Below are 19,619 nucleotides of genomic sequence, written 5' to 3'. Positions count from 1 at the left end.
TGGGACTCGATCCCAGGACGCTGGGATCATGACCCGAGCCGAAGGCAGCTGCTCAACCAACTGAGCCACCCAGGCGTCCCTCAAATAAAATCTTTAAAAAAAATTTTTTTAATTAAAACAAAACAAAACAAAAAAAAAAACCTCACCCAATGTTGAAGGTTCACCCCAGATAGCAACTCCAGGAAGTAGTTCTAAGGATACTCTGTCCCACCCAAACTCCTATCACATTTTGTTTATACACTTAATTTTACACTTACTAGACCTACCTTATATTCAGATGACATATTCAAGTATTGCCCCACCCAAACATAACTTGTGAGCTCTTGGAATGTAGTAACCTCGTCAACTCAGTTTCTCTTCAAACTTAGATCTACTAAAATGCTGTACACACAGTAAGTACTTAAAAACTTATTGTCTTCAATTAAACTAAACTGAGATGGGGTTTGAGGATCAGTAATTATTAAGAAATCTGTATTCGGACGCAGTCTGTTTGAAGTTCCTTGAAATGGCTAAAAGGCTTTAGACATATTATCAAGGAAATAATAGCAAGATAAGGGATCAATGATCTAAAACATAAATACAGTGTCTTTTCGCCCCCAGTGGGCAATTAAAATTAGATTAGAAGTTATTCCTAACACTTATCTGAAATTTCCATGGTTTTTGTTATAGTTACTGTTTTTAGTTTTTGGGGTATGTTTTTACTTTTTACCTTGACAATTTTTATGAGTTGAGGAATCAACTCATTTTTCTGAGTTGAGGAATCAAAGTGAGACAAAGGCATAAGCATTGAATATACTTAGTTAGCTAGCTGAAAGGTCTCAGATAGACCTTGATGTTGATAATGGTAGTTCATGCAAGAATGTTCTAATGCATTTGCCTTTCAAAAACCATCTCAGGCTTTCAAATGTGATCAAACTTTATGAATATATTTTGTGCATGTGGAATTTTGAAGTTTTCTAGCTATGTGCAGTATCTGGAATTCAAAATTTTTCACTCTGGGTTTTTTATGTTTAACTCAAGCAATATTGAGCTTTTATGACATTTTTTTTCTAATTTATAATGACAGAGTGACCAATCCAAATCCAAAAATACATATACTCAAGTAGGTCATATGGGTTACAATGGCAAGATTTCATTCTTTTTTATGGCTAAGTAATATTCCATTCTTTGTATGTATTTATTTATGTAAGCATGTATGTGTATGTATGTATCTACATATATATAATACATATTATATGTGTATATAATGGCATGGATGGAGCTAGAGTTTATCATGCTAAGGGAAATAAGTCAGTTAGAGAAAGACAAATGTATGATTTCATTTATATAAGAATTTAAGAAACAAAACAAACAAGCAAAGGAGGGTGGGGAAAGAAAGGGAGGCAAACCAAGAAACACACTCTTAACTCTAGAGAACAAACTGATGGTTACCAGAGGGGAGATGGCAGAGCCGGGGTGGGGGGGTGTCGGCAAGTGGTGGGGAGGGATGGGTGAAATAGGTGATGGAGACTGAGGAGGGCACTCGCTGTGATGAGCACCCACCAGCAGTCGTATGGAAGTGCTGAATCACTATACTCTACCCCTGAAACCAATATTACACTGTATGTTAATTAACTGGAATTCAAATAAAAACTTGAAAAAACCCCAAATAGGTCGTATGAGTAAATAATACTTATTTTAAACAAACCTATACAGCACTACCTTACTTTGTAGGAGTATGTTGTCATGAAGTTACTCGGCACATTTTGAATAGCAAAATGTTTTTGGTGGCAATAATCAGGAACTATTGAATTCCTTACTTGTGCTCATCTTTAATTTTTTTTTTTTAAAGATTTTATTTATTTATTGGACAGACAGAGATCACAAGTATGCAGAGAGGCAGGCAGAGAGAGAGGGGAGGAAGCAGGCTCCCTGCAGAACAGAGAGCCCGACGCGGGGCTCTATCCCAGAACCCTGGGATCATGACCTGAGCCGAAGGCAGAGGCTTTAACCCACTGAGCCACCCAGGTGCCCCCTCATCTTTAATTTTTAATTGGTTTGGAATCACATGGCATTTACCATACATTCATCCTTTCATTCCCACTCTTGCAGCAAATTCTGATTTAAAATATTACCGGTGTGAATAGAGGGAGAGCTGACAGAGAAAACGGAGAAGGGAAATAAGAGTGAAGGAAGACAAGACATAAATTCTTTCGGATAACTAACTTCATCGGACTGGTTTATATTATTTACTAATCAAGTTGATAACGGATGAAAATAAAACCACGGCTATTAAAATCTCAACTTAAAACAACTGACTGGGTTTTATTCTCCCAGTGACCTAAATTAAATAACTACCAGGCAAACTTAATGATGGCACAGGTCCATATCAGCTTTGTAAAAAACCTGAGAGAATCTCACATTTGAAAATGAATTCTCTTACACAGTATTGCATATTCAACTTGCTTTCTTTTAGCCATATTTTTTTAGGAGCAAATAGAAAGTGTGAGCAGGAGAGGTAAAAATGTCCCAAACAATTTTTACTTGGCCATCTACAATCACGTAAACACACAGGCTGCTAAGAGATAAAGGATTTTTCATCTTTCTTCACAAAATACCGCAGGAGGAGAGGGAATTTTCTTCGTGTAAAACTCAGCCCTCATTCTGTCAGGCAAAGTAATTATGGAAGCAAAACAAATCCACATTGTCTAATTAGGTCATTAAAAAGCATAAATGCGTCATGGAAGTTTTCCCCCTTGCCTAAGACATAAAGTAAGACAATGAAAACAATCTGGTAATATAGAAAGGTTCAGAATTTGTTTCTTTTCAAAAATAATAGGTCCTTTCATCTTTCTATTTCCCTAAGACGAAGACAGTTAATTTGGAGACAGAATCTGTAATTAGTTCAGGGTTTACTTTGATTATATTTCAAAATATTTAACCAAAAACAGGAAGGTAGAAAAAGAAAGAAAATACATAGAAAAATTATCAAAGGAAGTGAATAAAAGCAAGAGAGTGGGTTGTTGATCAAAATGTATTGTGCAGAGACAAGATGAATATAAAATCTACATTCATATAAACACAACCAATCTGGGATACCAAAAAGCTCTCAGGAAGAATACACAGGCATCTGCCTTTGGGATCTGAAACCAGACTTTAATCACAGCTAACTTAAATAAAAACAAATGGCATGATTATTTGCCTCTTCCTCTACTTGTTATTGCTTGAGTTTTACAAGACTCACAGCTCAGAACGTTAAGAAACAAAATGCAAAAATAAGGAAAGGAAAACGAACTTACCTGTGATCCTCTTGGCCCTCGCTTGTGGTCCCATTCTGAATGCCCCATGAGCTGTAATATAATATAACAATTACTGTAAATTCAATGATACTTATTTTATGTGGAGAATATTTTTACTTTTTCTAAAGAATAATTACATTTTTGAAATCTATGTTTTAATATGAATGTATTAAGTAGCTATCATGAATAAATTAACATGCTTAAACTAATAATAATTTCTGGTTTGATAGCTAATATTTCAACTGGCAGTTGTTTTGAAGATGTTTTAATATCACTATGTGATAGAGAGAGTCTACTAATCTACAGCTTTATGGTTGTTTGTCAGGAAAATCCTAGAAAGATGTTAACCCAGGTAAAACTTTTCACATGCCATTAAGCTTCTAGCTTATTAAGAAGATATGCTAGGGGCACCTGGGTGGCTCCATGGGTTAGAGCCTCTGCCTTTGGCTCAGGTCATGATCCCAGGGTCCTGGGATTGGGTCCCGCATTGGGCTCTCTGCTCAGCGGAGGCCTGCTTCCCTCTCTCTCTCTGCCTGCCTCTCTGCCTACTTGTGATCTGTCTCTCTATCAAACAAATAAATAAAATCTTTAAAAAAATATGCTAAACAAATCATTACTATAGCTTAATTTACTGTCATGAATGATAAAAATGAGAAGGCCAAAATATTTCAATCATTTTTAGTCCTGTTTTGATAATATCACAAAAATAGAGTTCTAAAGAGCGAAATGATTTAAAGCAAAATATGCCCCCAAGGTCACAAAATACAGATTTTCATAAAAAAAAGAACCTTATAAAACATTATCAAGCTAGTCCCATAGTTGTAATAGCCCTGAGCTACTTGCTCACAAAGCATGATATTTAATTATTGAAAATAACATGTAACTAGAACACTAAGAAAATACAAGATATTGACTGAGAGGAATAAAATTCCATTCATCTGTCCAGTATGCTTGCTACTCATGTGTACCAATGGAAGAACTCCCCATCACTAATAAGCTAGCACATGAACAGGACAGACTATTCAACATATGAATATACCTTATTGGCTTTTCTATACAACAGCAATGACCCCTTAGTAGAGACAATAAAAAACTAGTATGTGTTTGAACAGCATTACCAAGAAATGTTTTTAACCATATACAAAATGGTAAGACCTTATTGATGGCCATACAATGTTCCTGATTAATAAGACCAAATTCTATAGAATTATTAAGTGATCAGTTTTACCCACACAAATATACAGGTTTAACCCAATCTCAATCAAAAGCCATTCATATTGTTTAGGAAACTGAAAAACACAACTAAATACATTTTATCTGAGAGAATAAACTGATAAGAATCAGAAAATACTAGGAGAGTAATACCCTAGTGGGTTATTAAAACTATTAAAACATTCTAACATTTAACCCAAATTATAGGACAATGATTTAACACTCAAAATGTAAATGAATGATACATAGTAGACAGTTGTGAAATGTCAAAATATGAAAAAATAAAAATAAAAAAATCAATGAGTATCTAATGAATTAGTCCCCAAGTGGAGAAAAAAAAAAAGAGAGAGATAGAGAGAGAGAGAAACAGATTCTTCGGAAAAAATGAGAGCTGAACCTTATACACAAATATAAATTGTAGATAAAAAGACAAATTTAAAAAGCTGAAATGGTAAGTATAAAATAAAATCCAGGCAAATATTTAGACTACCTTGAAATACAAAGAGATTTTCCAAACTAAACAAAACAAAACACACACAGAGGATTATGATCCAGCTACATAAAACTTCAAATGTCTGTGCAAACATCACACTGGCAAAATATCTCCGTTAAATGCGAGGTAAAAAATAATATCTTCAGTACATTAAGAGCTCCACAAATCTGAAAGTAATGTAACCCCAGCAAATAATTAGAGGAGTGGATAAAGACAGTTCACAAAATTACTATCAACAATCAATATTGAGTAACAATTTTATTTGAAGTGAAAAAGTTCAGTAGAAACAATAACAAGAGATGACTATTACCCATTAAATTAGCACCCTGATCATGCTGAATACTGGTTAGAAGTCAGAGAGCTAAGTATGCATATATATTGCTAGCATGTAGTGTACAGATACACACATGTATATATTTACACATTTATAAATACACAGACACACATATTATATATATATATATATCAATTTTAATACATATTGCATACTTTTTTTTTTTTTTAAAGATTTTATTTATTTGACAGAAAGATCACAAGTAGGCAGAGAGGCAGGCAGAGAGAGAGGGGGAAGCAGGCTTCCCGCAGAGCAGAGAGCCCGATGCGGGGCTCAATCCCAGGACCCTGGGATCATGACCTGAGCCGAAGGCAGAGGCTCTAACCAACCCACTGAGCCACCCAGGCGCCCCCATATTGCATGCTCTTAAAAATTCATACCCTTTCAACTAGAAAATAAAAATGTAAAAACTCAATAATTACAATGTATCAATCTCTGTGTTATCCAACAAAAAGGGAACTATCTGCTAAATTAGAGTATAAAAAGAATATAATATAGCATTTCAAATTTGGTTTTTAGGGCCTTTTTACAAAATTACATATGAAATCTTCATGGTATAATAAATGAAAAATATAACAAAGTAATTTTAAATTACTCATCTTATTAAAGATGCTCAGTTATTTTAAGCCTTGGAATTAGTGAAATGATTTAATTATAAATTGGCTAGCCCAGGTAATCATCATAAAAAACTGCTTAGATGGCTGGTATTTCTTTAATCCTTTTTTAAAATTTTCTGTATTTAATGGCATTATATCTACTAGTAAATATTCATTAATACTCATTAACAGTTGATTATAAAAAAGTTAAACACTAATCAACTAATGAAATAGTCTGATTTAGTAACAGATAAATTAAGACCATTTAATCAGTTTTTCACTAGAACTATCGAAAACCTTCTTGACACATTTCAATCACCTGCCTTATTGAGACCTTGGGAATACCTTTTTGTGAATAACAGGAAGAAAAAAAATAACAGGAAGACAGGAAGCTTGTTTTGGCAACTTTAAGCAGATAACAGACTTGAGTACTATGCTGCTAGAGTAAAATAATTTAACATTTTTAAGTTTAAATTCAATTAATTAACATACAACATATTATTGGTTTCAAAGGTACAGACTATTGATTCATCAGTCTAGAGTAAAATAATTTATAAGCAGAAGGGTTATCTTCTCCTTTCCCTCACTGTTTTATCTAAGTCTTGGGAAAAATAACACTTTAAAGAAGACTGTTATGCCTATTATTCTCTTGCTAATGAATTTCAACTAATAGGACAACTGAGTAAATTCTACTATCATGAGTATCACAGTAAAAAGAGGTCAATAAACCACAAACACAAGTTATAATCCACAATATATTGACTTGGAATATTTGATAATGACAGGTAGTAAATAAAAAAGATAACATTTCTCCAGGTCAGAACTAAAATAAGAAAAGCACAGATTTCACTGCCTTCTATCATTACCTATGTTTTAAAAAAAAAAAAAAATGATTTTTTTAGTCTGAGAGCAAAAATTTTCAAAATGTAGTCTCATTTGGGGCATCACTTAGTACAGAACAAGAAGATAAATTTGATCGTTATAAGCCAGAACTTACAAACCACCACAAGTTCACTAAATCTGACCTTTAATTTTGAAACATACCATAGTAAAATCTGCCACATGTATTATATATCAGAGAGAGTTATTTCCTAGCATTATACAACAGACTACTAAGAGAAATTAAGGGTAAAGGCAGGGGCACCTGGGTGGCTCAGGAGCTAAGCCTCTGCTTTCAGCTCAGGTCATGACCCCAGCTGGGACTGAGCCCCATGTAGGGCTCCCTGATCAGCAGGAAGCCTGCTTCTGCCTCTCCCATCCCCCAATCCCCCTGTTATGTTCCCTCTCTTGCTGTGTTTCTCTGCCAAATATATAAATAAAATTTTTTTAAAAGGGTAAAAGCATTCTATTGTAGTCTATTATTACATATTCTATTATATATTAATATCATTGTTCTATTTAAAATCTGAGTGGATCAGTAATGTGTTAATATGTCAAAATGTGTTTTTAAATACTATTACTAGTTTTCTCAAAGTATTGAAGAGTTCTAGAAATCTACATGCTAAGGAAAATACAATCTAAAAAGCAATAAACTCTGAAATGATAAACAAGATACTGTAATGTTCTCTATTCAAGGAAATTCAACAAGATTTTTTCCCCTTTGGACTTGAGGAAATCATACAAAGGTTTTGTTTTTAACTAAAATAATCTGAATCAAACATCAACATTAATGATTTTAGTGCTGAATGTCTGAAGTTTGTTATAATATTTTCTGTAACTTTTTTTTACATGCAGAGAAAGAGGTGATGGGGCTGCTGTCCCGCGTGGCAGGGCCCTCCTGTCTCCTCAATTACAGCGTACCTGGCGCTGATGAGGGTGAGGTGGGGAGTGGGGAAAATAAGCACATGATACCACATGAATATTTGTCTCATTTGCACATAGAATTAATTTTACTGTCATAATAGCACAGTCCTTAGATCATAGACCAAGGACTGAAAAAATCCACAAGGTTTTCACTATCCTAAAAAAAAAAAAAAAAAAAAAAAAAAATCATCCATCGTGTGATAAACTGCCTGACTTAATCTTACAGATTATTTAAATTAAAATGAAGCATTTGGCCACAGGTTTCCTGTTAAGGAAGAAAGAGAGGGCTAAATGTTTTAGGAAGTACCGAGATACCTCAGTAGCCTCACTCTCTTGACTAATAATAGGAGAAATCAAAAAACTTGCTTAGCTATGATAAATAATGAAAAGGAGAGTTTGCGCAACGAAGTCAGTTTATTTCACAATTAAGTGCAAACTGCTGTTGATGAGATATCAGTGAGAAAGTCAAAACATCCTTTGACTCAAACAGGTAGGATTGGTATTAAGTTGCAGATGACAAGGGTAGGCATTTTGACATTTTCATGGGCTTAGATAAAAGACAGAAATGGGTCATGGACCATGAGGAACAGAAGTAGAAACAGCACATTTTTTCTTTCTGCAACTGAATTCATCTGGGCTAAACTTTCAAGACAAATGAATAGTAGCATGATACCTAGATAATTCTGGGAAAAGAGACAGAAAGTCCATTAACATGATATAATATTCTTTCTGGAGAAGGAATGCTTATAATTTTATTATTAGTTATATAAAGTTTCTAGAAATGTAAGAGAGAGACAGATACTAAGACTAGAAAAATGAAAAAAAAAAGGATATTCAAATATATTCCAGTTGATAAAGAATACATGGCTGCTTAATTCAGGAAGAAAAAAGAATGTCTCTCACATATAAAAACTACCTTCTGAGCTATTGAACTATGATTACTCCTCTGGGAAAAGGCATTTTAATAAGGTTTGGAAATATAGAGATTACCAAGGTTATGACCACATATGCTGAACAAAAATCTTTCCATCTGAGGAAGGCATGCTCTTAAAAAAAAAAAAAAAAAGACCATCTTGCTTCTTTTCCAGCTCCCATTCATCAAGATAGGCAAAGTGGAGACCCTTAAAAATTTATTTCTAGGAAACAAAGTATACTTCCTTTAAAAGAAACACAATCTGTTATTTAAAGCATTTTGAAAATCCTAACTTCCTTGACACTGAGTCATTTTCATCCTTATGGAATAAATTATTTTCTTTCTCTCTCTCTCTCTCTCTCTCTCTTTAATAATGCATTTCTACATCACAGTCTTCAGCTAACAGTATGTTACACAGTACTTAGTTCCAAGGAAAACAAAACCACTGCCAAACACCGAATTTAAAAAGTTCACAGGAGAAAGCAAAGGAGAAGTCAGCATGGAAACAAAATGGTTCTATCTAAGCAGAGGTATTTTTTAATAATAGCATGAGAAATGCAGATAGTTCAAAGTATATTTCTGTAGGTAAGAGACTTTCCTTTCTCATTTCTATGTTTTTCCCTGAGCTATAATCTATTACTTTCTGTTAGTTAACACAAAAAAGAATGCCTTTTAAGGGATTCGCACGAAGAAAAATTTCATTATAGCTATAAACTGAAAAGAGATGAAAGCTGCGTGAGAACCAGGAGAAATGTAAAGACAAATTCTCTGCATGTCCTTAAAGAGGGGAGAGTTTTAGACTGGAGAAAAGGTAACAATGGAGAGCAATAGTAACATTGTCATCTTCGCCTTCCTCTCCAGAAAACCATTCTTCTGTTTCACTTGTTGAAAATTATTTGAAAACATAAAAACAATATACATACACTGTTGTATGCACTATTACATAAATGTACATTGTATATACTTACATGTACTATGTATGGTACAGATAAGGATGGCAACGTTACTCCATAATCCCCTTTGCATTGCATCATTTAGTCATTACGCAAATCCTGACCACATATTTATTGTATGCCTGTTATGGTCAAGAAACTATTCTAGGCATAACCTACCCATCCATGAACAAACCAAGATGCATCTCTCTTCACCTGGCTCTTACAATCCTAATGAAAGGAGATGGAACATAAATGAATAAACATACCAGGTGATGAGAAAGCTTTGCAGAAGATGAGAGTAAAGGATGGAGAATCAGTGGCTAATGGCAGGTACAGGCTGGAATAGAGCTGCTTTCATGTAAGCAGAGATCAGGGAAGTCCTTCTGAAAAAGTGACTTTTTTTTTAATGAGAGAACTGTAAAAATGAGAGATGTACACACAGATATCTGGGGGACAGTCTCCCCAGATGGAGGAAATAGAAGATACCAAGATCTTGAGACAGGAGCAGAAGTGGTTAATTTGAAGAGGAGCACGGTGCTCATAAGCTAAATTTTTTTTAAAGGGCTGGATCTTTTTAACCATGGGTATATATCTGGTATTTACTCCCTTTCTCTGATATGGAATTATCTAAAAGTTAATCATTCACTCCACTCTTTAAAAATTGCAAAGTACATTCTGTAGAGCAATAAGGGCCCAGGGATTCTCCTTTCCCCAAACTCTTCCTCAATTTTATTCAAATCAACATGAATTTATGGAACAGATCCTATACTCCACAAAGGCACCCTGTGATTAGCCATATCACATGGCATATATTTGTCGTCCCTCTACACGTTTTTCCAAGAGTCGTAAGATACATAAAAAGCAGGGCTGCCTTTTAACTCCATTTACTATGAGAGGCACTGGAACATTCATTGATAAACAAATTAAAGCTTGTCTTTACCATTAGCATGTTCCCTTTGGATTCTTCCCTTGGCAAACTCTTTTTATAATCTCTTTACTACTTACTTAGGCTTTCTCTCTCCCAGATTCTAGGTGGGAAGATGGGCCTGGACTGCTGACTCCCCCATCTGCATTGATGGCAGTGCCCAGCCTGGGAAGTCTACACAGGCTCAACCCCTGTCTAGTCCTTTTAGGGGAATCGCTCTCAGTCCTTTATATTCCTTTCCTTCTCCTCCTGTTATCAGTGGACTAAGAAGTTCACCATGACAATGTGCTCTGCGGAAAAGGGACACCAAAATCTTGTACACTATATATACTTACGTATACTTGGCCTTAGTCCAAGGGTGTTAAGAGAATCCCCAAGTCTCCCACATATTATTCCCAGCCCTGTGGGGCTCTTCCCTAGGGTATGGGGCACAGAAAAGCCTAATGCAGGTGACACAAAGATTTACCCTCCTTTATAATTAAATGGACAAACTGGGAGGAGACTCGCTCAGCCTCCTTTGGGTAAACCAGATAGGACTGTTGGAAATAATACCAAAGATTTTAGGGGGAGGCAGGACATGTTTACATTACACAGAATACTGCAAAGAGCCACAAAATTATTCATCAGATACATCCAAGGGCATCATAAAGTATTTGGGGGGGGCAGCTGTCACCATGGCTTGCCCTTTACTCTTAGTGGGGGGACAAGAGCACTGAGTCTTTTTTAGCTTCCTAGTCCCAGGCTTTCATGCCTCAAGGATCTTAAGGATCTTTCTCAGGATCTAAATATGTTTCTGGTTTTGTTTTGTTTTGTTTTCCCAGAGTAATTCAGCTTTCTCCTATTCTCCCTATCTTGAATCTTCAGACAAATTAGCAGGAAAAAAAAAAAATTCTTTAGGCCCCTTAGCATTGAGAGCCTGGAAACAGTAAAGCACTAAATGACTGAAATTAAGGGATTTTTTTTTTTCACAGTCGGTAATAACTACCTAAATTCCATCCACTTGGCACAGAATAAATCCCCAATCCTTACTCTTAGTGTTCCAACCTAGTATAAACATCAGAAACACGAGGGAATGAGAAGACTTCAAATAGAAAGAAATCCAAATATTCCGGAGTTTGAAATCCCAGCCTCTCTCCTGCAAATCCTTCATCTATTTCTGGTAATTATGATGATATTCCCACACTCTGATTAAGAGTGTTTCCATAATTCTATTTCTGTCTCCGTTCTCACAATGATAATCATTGCCCTAAACGTATGTGTGGCCACTGATGAATCAAACCTTCCATTATTTTTATGTATTAGATCCTGACAATCTTGATGACATCGATTTTGGCACTTTTACTGCTAATTTCCATTTTTGGTACTACTATTAATAATGCAGTCATATCAGTCTTATGCTTAAAAAGTACAACAGTTCATAACGAAATAGCAATAAAGTAAAATAAGCTTGTGAAATCCTGCAAAACAGAATTCTGAGATGGTCTCAATATATACTAGCATTGTTAAAGTTTGAGGAAGTCTTAAACAAAGGAACATAATTCAACTAAACATTTCCAGAAGTATTTGATCATAGAACACCTTTGTTTCCAAAGGGATTAAAATTTTCCCTTGAAACACATTCTGAGAAACTATTTTTTACAGCTTTCTAAGTGCTTTTCTTATACATGATTTTCATACAATTTACATACTCACATATAATCCCACATTTTTTTCCTACTATATTACTTTTAACAATAAGGAATTACTGAGTCCAAACCAAATATCATATCCTGAGCAATGAAGTTTACTGGTAAGGAAAAAGAAAAAGACGTGGGAGTTGATTTGTCTTCACGGAATTCACGGTGATAATTAATGTGATAGATTTATTTCTCTAACATCCATTTTTCCACTCTGTCATCTCCACCTCATTTAAAAACTGTGGAACAAGAGGAAAACTGAATTTTTCAGACAACCCTATGAAAATACTATAAATTAATCATACTTTTATTTTTTTTCAAATTTTTATTTAAATTTTAGTTAACATATAGTATAATATTGGTTTCAGGAGTAGAATTTAGTGATTCATCACTTACACAGAACACCCAGTGCTTGATGGGTGATGGATATTAATCATATTTTTTAAAGTTGGCTATAAAATGACCTCAAAATGTATAGTAAATTATATGTCAGAAGTTAAGTTATACCAAATTCTACCACATCTCTTTAGTACATGTAACTCATTGCTGCACTCACACACTCATTTATTCATTCTACACCCTTCCAACAAATATTTAACAGGTAGCCACAATAAATCTAAAGCCCCGTGCTCTAACAACAAATGTTGTTACTGCCAACCCAGAGGCATCACAGGATCTTGATAAAGAGCAGCACAGGGGTTAAGCACATAGGTTCTAGGGGGCTGCATGGCTGGTTCAAATCTCCCATCTGAAATGAAAGTCTTACTAGACACATAATCTTGAAAAATTTAGTCGAAGTTTCTGTGCCTTAGTTTTCTATCGTTAGAATTCAGATAATAATAGCATTTAATTCATGTGGTTTAGGGGAGTATTAAATGACTCATTACATCAAGAAGGCTTAGTATAGTACCTGGTGTGAAGGAAGTACCACTCATTAAATGCTATTATTTCTATCACCATTAAGAATTATATAATATTATTTAGGCGTTATTACACTCTGATTCCTTTTAAAAAGTGTAATTCAGATGATCTATATGGCTGCTTTCTATTAAAGTAGAATGGAAGAAACCCATCCCTTGATCCATGCCAACACACAATTTATAAAATCCCATCAAATTCAAGAGTAAAATGAAACTTTGTGTACCGTCACTCACAGTAATATAACACATGTACATGACCATGGAGTCTACTGCATTTACTGCGTCCAATTCTGATTATTTTCTGTGTAACAGCTGGAAAACCCAAACTGTGACATTGCTACTTTACTAGGTCCCCTTGGTGGTGCAAAGCAGTAATGACAACTGGGACAGCTTACTCTTCTTGATGCATAAAGAGTGGCAAAAAGCTGAGAACCACAAATAGCAAACGCTTGAAAAGATCCGCTAGGCAAAAGCCATACTATGTTTTTTCAATTTGGAAAACACTCCCACCTTCAGATGTACCATCTATTAGTTGGAAACACAACCAAATTTCCAAAGCAAATGATAGTTAATGCCTGGGGGGAGTGGGGAATGACAAGCAAACAAAACAAACCCAAAAAATCCATGCAAGTATTTCTAAAATGATCACAGTAAAAAAAGCTTTTACGTTCTTAGCAACAAAACAAATGCATTTTTCTTGTAAAATAGTAAACAAGCATTCCAGCTACAAGTGATTAACTCTATCAACTCTACTCTAAGTGAAATGCTAATCTCCGAGCAGCCTTGAATGTGACTATAAATCTATACTTTACAGTTTGTATTATTTCTGCCAATTTATGTAACCGAGTAAAAATCTTTGAAAATGGGGATCTCGTTTATTATTTCCAGCTCTTTACATGTTATTTTTAGACAAGATCATGTTACTATTTCTCAGTTTCCCCTATATATATTCAGTTTCCATTTATACAATGCCTCCTGAAAGGACTCATTCAAGAATATTATCCCCCCCTCAAAAATTATTAAAACTCAGTCAAATCCACCAGGACAACTTCATGAAACTAATCTATAAAACTGATCTTAGAAGAAAAATTTGGAAATCCCAGGGAAAATAGTAAAATCCAGAAAAAGTCTTAGTTGTGGCAAAAGCTGCAACTCAAGATTCATTTGGATAGCTCTAAGATTTCTTCCCCCTTTTTCTTAATCAGACATTCTTATGTATTGTATGTGGTGTAAACAACCTATAATTTCTTTAATGTAAAAGCATTAAAATTAACAGTGTGCTGTAAAGTGGGAAAATTACTTTGATCCCCAAATAGTTTAACATTTGTGAACCTATAAAAATATAGATATATTACTATTTAGTTGTTAAAGCCTTACGTATCAACAAAACAAACTAAATCTGAGGAAAATTTTCCACTTAAACCATCTCTCTTAGAAATGGTCTTAAAAGTCAATAGCATGACTTTTCAAAATAAATCTCAACAATTCATGTTGCTTAAAAGACTGAGCTCATTTTAAGTCTCATAAAGGACATAAAATACTGAATTAGTTTTTTACAATTTCTTCTCAATGTGAAAGTTACATTTTTCCAAAAATGCTTTTTGTGAATTTTTAAAAGTCTTATTCAACGCTAAGCCATGTTTCTCATTAGCGCCAAAAAAACTTAAGCAAAATGACATAATTCCCAACATTTTCCAGGCTACTTCCTCCTCATCAAATAGCTTCACTTTAGGGTTGGTGAGAAAAGGACAGATTCACTTAAGTGGCAGACAACAATATATGTCAACTCCATTACATGTCCCTTGGGGTTCTTCTTTTCCTCTGAGCTTGGTATTGCCAAAAGTACTTTAGTTCAACTTTCTACAATTAGTTAAGTTTGAACAGAACATGTCCATTACGTCCTCAAATTCTAAAATGTTGTTGGAAATAATTTATTATAAGTCCAGAAGATACTCTCTTAGCTCAAGCTTAAGGCAGAATATATATCCACATCCCCAAATTTGACTGAGCCCTTCAATTCTTCTTTATGGCTCCAAGAGCCATTTGATATGTTGAAAGTCATTTCATCTGTTTGTTTATACTGCAAGCAAAGTTCCTTTCATTAAAAAAAGTTTTCTTGGAAATTTATTCCCTTTAGGGACATATTATATGGGTCACTAGGGATGAGGGAAAAGAAATTAGAATATAAGATGTTGTGGCAAGAAAAAGGGAAGGGTGGAAGAAGAAAAGTAGGAATATAGTACTATCTAAAGTTCTTTGTTGTAAGGAACTCTTTGAATTTCAAACTTTATGAACTTTCAATTACAAACTTAATAAATACTTTGTATTGTATGAGGTGGATAGTATTACAGATGCAAAAAGAATGGCCATGCTCTTCTCTCAGTTCTTACTTCAAGTACTAGGGTAGAGAAACTTACTTGCCTTTTTTCTTTCTTTCTTTCTAAGCGTTACTATATGCCAGAGCCTGTGTTAAAGGCAAAACATTAAAAAAAGGAAGAACTAAAAAAGTTAATTTGGAAGAAAGAAATACAAGGAAATAGATACACAGCTAACAATGGCTATTAAAAAAAATCATTCTAGGTTGTAGAAGACCAATTCTGATTGTTGTATCAATTTACCACTGACCTTGTCAATTTGAATCAGTAATATACAACAGATGAGATGCTGGTGCTTTAGATTCCTTATGTAAATTGAAAACTCCCTGGATATTTTTTGGGGGGAGAAGGGGACATCTTGAAGGAAGTATATAATAATTTTCTTTGCTTCCAACCATAACTGGGAGTACTAAAGATTTTACCAAGAAACATGTTTCAATATAAATTGTGATTTAGAAATATGGGGAGGGATGGAATTTGACAAAATATTTGTACATCACTGCCACGTCAGAGCCAGCCTTCTTTAATGAAATTGCCACAGAAAATTCTTTAGTTTCTAATCCTTTGTTGAGAAATTCAAGGATTAGAATTGTGGGATTCAAAAACGATCAGGAAGTCATACTTGAAAATTGAAAATTATTGTCATTTATGGGAATATTAGGGTGATTTTCCCGTTAGCCTATGTTTCTTCTTTTTGGGAAGTGGTCATTAGGGAATGACTGCTCCCCTGATGTTTCTGGCTGCAGGGTATGCACAAAATGTCCACAACAGTCTCCTTGGAAGGATAAAATCTGGAGTCAAATTTCTTGAAATGAAATCCCTATTTCATTTTTCCTAGTTTTATCAATCTGAGTAAATTATTTTATCATCTCTAGTTCTAGTTTCTTCGTTTGTAAAATGGAGATGATAGTATTACCAACTTCACATAATTTTTATGAAGATGGGATAGTCAGTATAAAATCATGCAACTGGCTTCTCACTCATTTTAGAATTAAATCTAAACTCACTGCTATAACCTCAAGAATTGAATATTATTTTCCATGCCTAGAATGAATTTTCCCATTTCATCTATTCATCCCTTCTCCTCCATCCACTCATTCACCCAACATCAATAAATATATACATTGAGCACCTACTCTCGGCCAGGCTTGATACTGGGCACTGGGGTTAGGGAGTAAACACAGGAGGCCAGCCTTGTTTTCACCTCCCCCCCTTACTCTTCAGCACTACTATTTGCTTCCTGTACTTACTGCAGTATGAAATTATCTTGTCTATTCATTTCATTACTTGTTTATTGTCTGTCTCCTGTTGTAGAAAGTGAGTTTGAGGATAGCAAAAACTTTTGGTCTCATTTTCTATGTGCCCTGGGTCTGGTACCACTTCAGGGACTTAATAAATATTTGTTTAAAGAATGACTGATTGATTTGCCCAGAATCTGGTCTTTCGTCACTTGCTTTATGTGACCAAAGCCCTCTAGTTGCTCATATCGTATACACTGTATTCTTTTTCCTACTTCACAGAACCCCAATTTTCATACGGATGGTAATGCACTCCACTTAAAAGCTACATTTCCTGACCTCCTCTCCTCTACACATTGGGCATCCATGGGACAGTCTTGGCCAATGAGATATAAGCAGAAGTCACTGTGTGAAACTTCCAAGAAAATTCTTTGAAAGAAGAGACTTGGCTGGCTTGTCTCTTCTGCTCTTCTATCTTCCCATTCTTCCTCCTAGAGGGGGTATAGGATTCTGGAAATGAAGCAATCATCATCTGACACAAAATGACCATGGGGAAAAGATAATTGCTTCTGCCCCCAACAACCTGAAGCCATGAAAATGTCATTATTGAGTCCTATTTGAGCAAACACATATAAATGCAACCTTCCTCTCTCCTTCTTTCTCTTTCTCTCTCTCTCCCCCACCTCCAGCTCTCATGGAGGAGCAGCAAAAATGAAAGGCAATCAATATATACCAAAAAAGGCCTTGGAAATGGAAAAGAAACAGATCCACACACATTAACTACCTTTGGATTTACTCCAAGGCAAAATCATAACATGCCAACTATAAGATGGGTACACAGGGAAATAATTGATGTCATCAGTTTGATTTTCATTATGGATATGACACATATATCAAATGCAACTTCATGAATTAAACAAACGCAGTAGAAGTAACTTGTGGGTGTCTCAGTTCCCTTTGTTGCCATACACCTGGATCTCGAATAAAAAAGGACTATCACTACTTTAAAGAGAGAGAGAGAGAGAGAGAGAGATGCCCATAATGCTGAGAACCGTGTAAAATCCAGTTTGGAGACCAGATTAAAATAATGTTTTTAGAGTATGTTTTGCAGAACATGCTGTTAACAGTTGTTTCAAATTTTAAAAAATTAAAACAGATTTTAGAAATAGTGGGCTAGACACATGTTATTTTTAATACAGAACTTCACGTGTCATTTAATATTACGACCTCTGAAAAATCAAATGAATTTCTCAATATTTTCAATTTCCCAAATATGTTTCACCTCAGAAACTGAACTCATTTCTCATGCAGCATCTTATGTACCATTAGAGCACAGTTTGTGAAACAGTGAAATCAAGAATTTTGTTCTTCAAAAGTTTATAGTTTCAATTAAAAAAGCTAAAAATTTCAGAGAAGAACAAGTACTTGTATATGAGTCATGAAAATGAACATTAACTTTAAAATCCAGCTTTTAGAGTCATTTGTCTGATTTTTGTTTTTAAAAAATAAACATGCTTGGGGCACCTGGGTGGCTCAGTGGGTTAAAGCCTCTGCCTTCAGCTCAGGTTGTGATCCCAGGGTCCTGGGATGGAGCCCCACATCGGGCTCTCTGCTCAGCGGGGAGCCTGCTTCTCTCTCTCTCTGTCTGCCTCTCTGCCTACTGTGATCTCTGTCTGTCAAATAAATGAATAAAAAATCTAAAAAAAAAAAAAAAAAAAAAAAACCCCAAAAAACATGCTCAATACCTGCATCAAGAAGTGAAAAGACAATTCAAAGAATGGAAGAAAATACTTGCCAATCATAAATCTCATAGGGAATTTGTATCTAAAGTATTTGTATACAGAATACAGAACTACAAAAAGAAATTAACCCAACTAAAATGTGGGCAAAAATTCAACAGACATACTTCTTTGAAGTATCAAAGAAGTTACCCAAATGTCCAGCAAACACATTAGGAAGATGTTCAACATCCTTAGCTTCTGGGGAAACACAAATCAAAACAACAATGAGATACCGCATTACACCCACTAGAATAGCTATAATATTTAATATACCCACAGAGGATACAACAAGTATTGGGGAAGATGTGAAGAAATGAGAACCCTCAGACTCTGCCGGTGAAAATGTAAAATGGTACAGCCACTTTGAAAAACTATTGGCAGTTTCTCCAGATGTTAAACATGTAGTTATCGTATGATCCAGCACTTTAGCTCCTAGGTACATACCCAAGAGAAATGATAACCTAGATCCACACAAAAATTTGAATATGAATGTCCATAAGAACATTATTCATAATAGCTGAAAAGTGGAAATAATGCAAATGTCCATTAATCAATGAACAAAATGTGAGATAGTCATATAATGTGCTTTTTTAAAAGACTTTATAGAGCGAGAGAGAGCACATGAGTAAGCAGGGGGAAGAACAGAGGGGAAGAGAGAGGAAGGGGAGGATGAATTGCAAGCAGACTCTGCCCTGAGCATGGAGCCCTACTTGGACTTGATTTCACAACCCTGAGATCATGACCTGGGACTAAACCAAGAGTCAGATGCTTAACCAACTGAACCATCCAGGCGCTCCACGATGCAATTTTGTCTGTCAGTAAAAAGGAGAGAAGTTCTGATATATACTACAACATGGATGAACCTTTAAGACATTATGCTAAATGAAAGAGATCAATCACCAAAGACCAAAAATAACTGATTCCTTTTATAAGAAAAGTCTAGAGTAAGCAAATCAAATTCATAGAGATGGAAAATAAATTAGTAGTTGGCTAGGGCTGAAGGTGGTAGTGAAAGAAACAGAAATGGGAAGTGACTACTGATGGATATGGGATTTCTTCCCCCCCACACCCCAAAGATTTTATTTGTTAGAGAGAGAGAGAGAGAGAGACCACAAGCAAGGGGAGTGGCAGGCAGAGAGA

The 19,619-nt window shown here is 35.0% G+C and overlaps 1 protein-coding gene across 1 annotated transcript in view; it reads right to left on the bottom strand.

The window, feature by feature from the left end:
• LOC111142110 (phosphodiesterase 3A) overlaps nucleotides 1-19,619 on the bottom strand; it is a 320,975-nt gene that overhangs the window by 125,213 nt on the left and 176,143 nt on the right. Inside the window, 1 exon segment of the mRNA XM_022495077.1 lies at nucleotides 3,279-3,329. Within this exon segment, the coding sequence (XP_022350785.1) occupies nucleotides 3,279-3,329 (51 nt within the window).

Source organism: Enhydra lutris, unplaced genomic scaffold, assembly GCF_002288905.1.
Source record: "Enhydra lutris kenyoni isolate GAN:26980312 unplaced genomic scaffold, ASM228890v2 scaffoldscaffold7, whole genome shotgun sequence".
NCBI classification, from domain to species: domain Eukaryota; kingdom Metazoa; phylum Chordata; class Mammalia; order Carnivora; family Mustelidae; genus Enhydra; species Enhydra lutris.
This window is presented reverse-complemented; position numbering and strand designations above follow the sequence as displayed.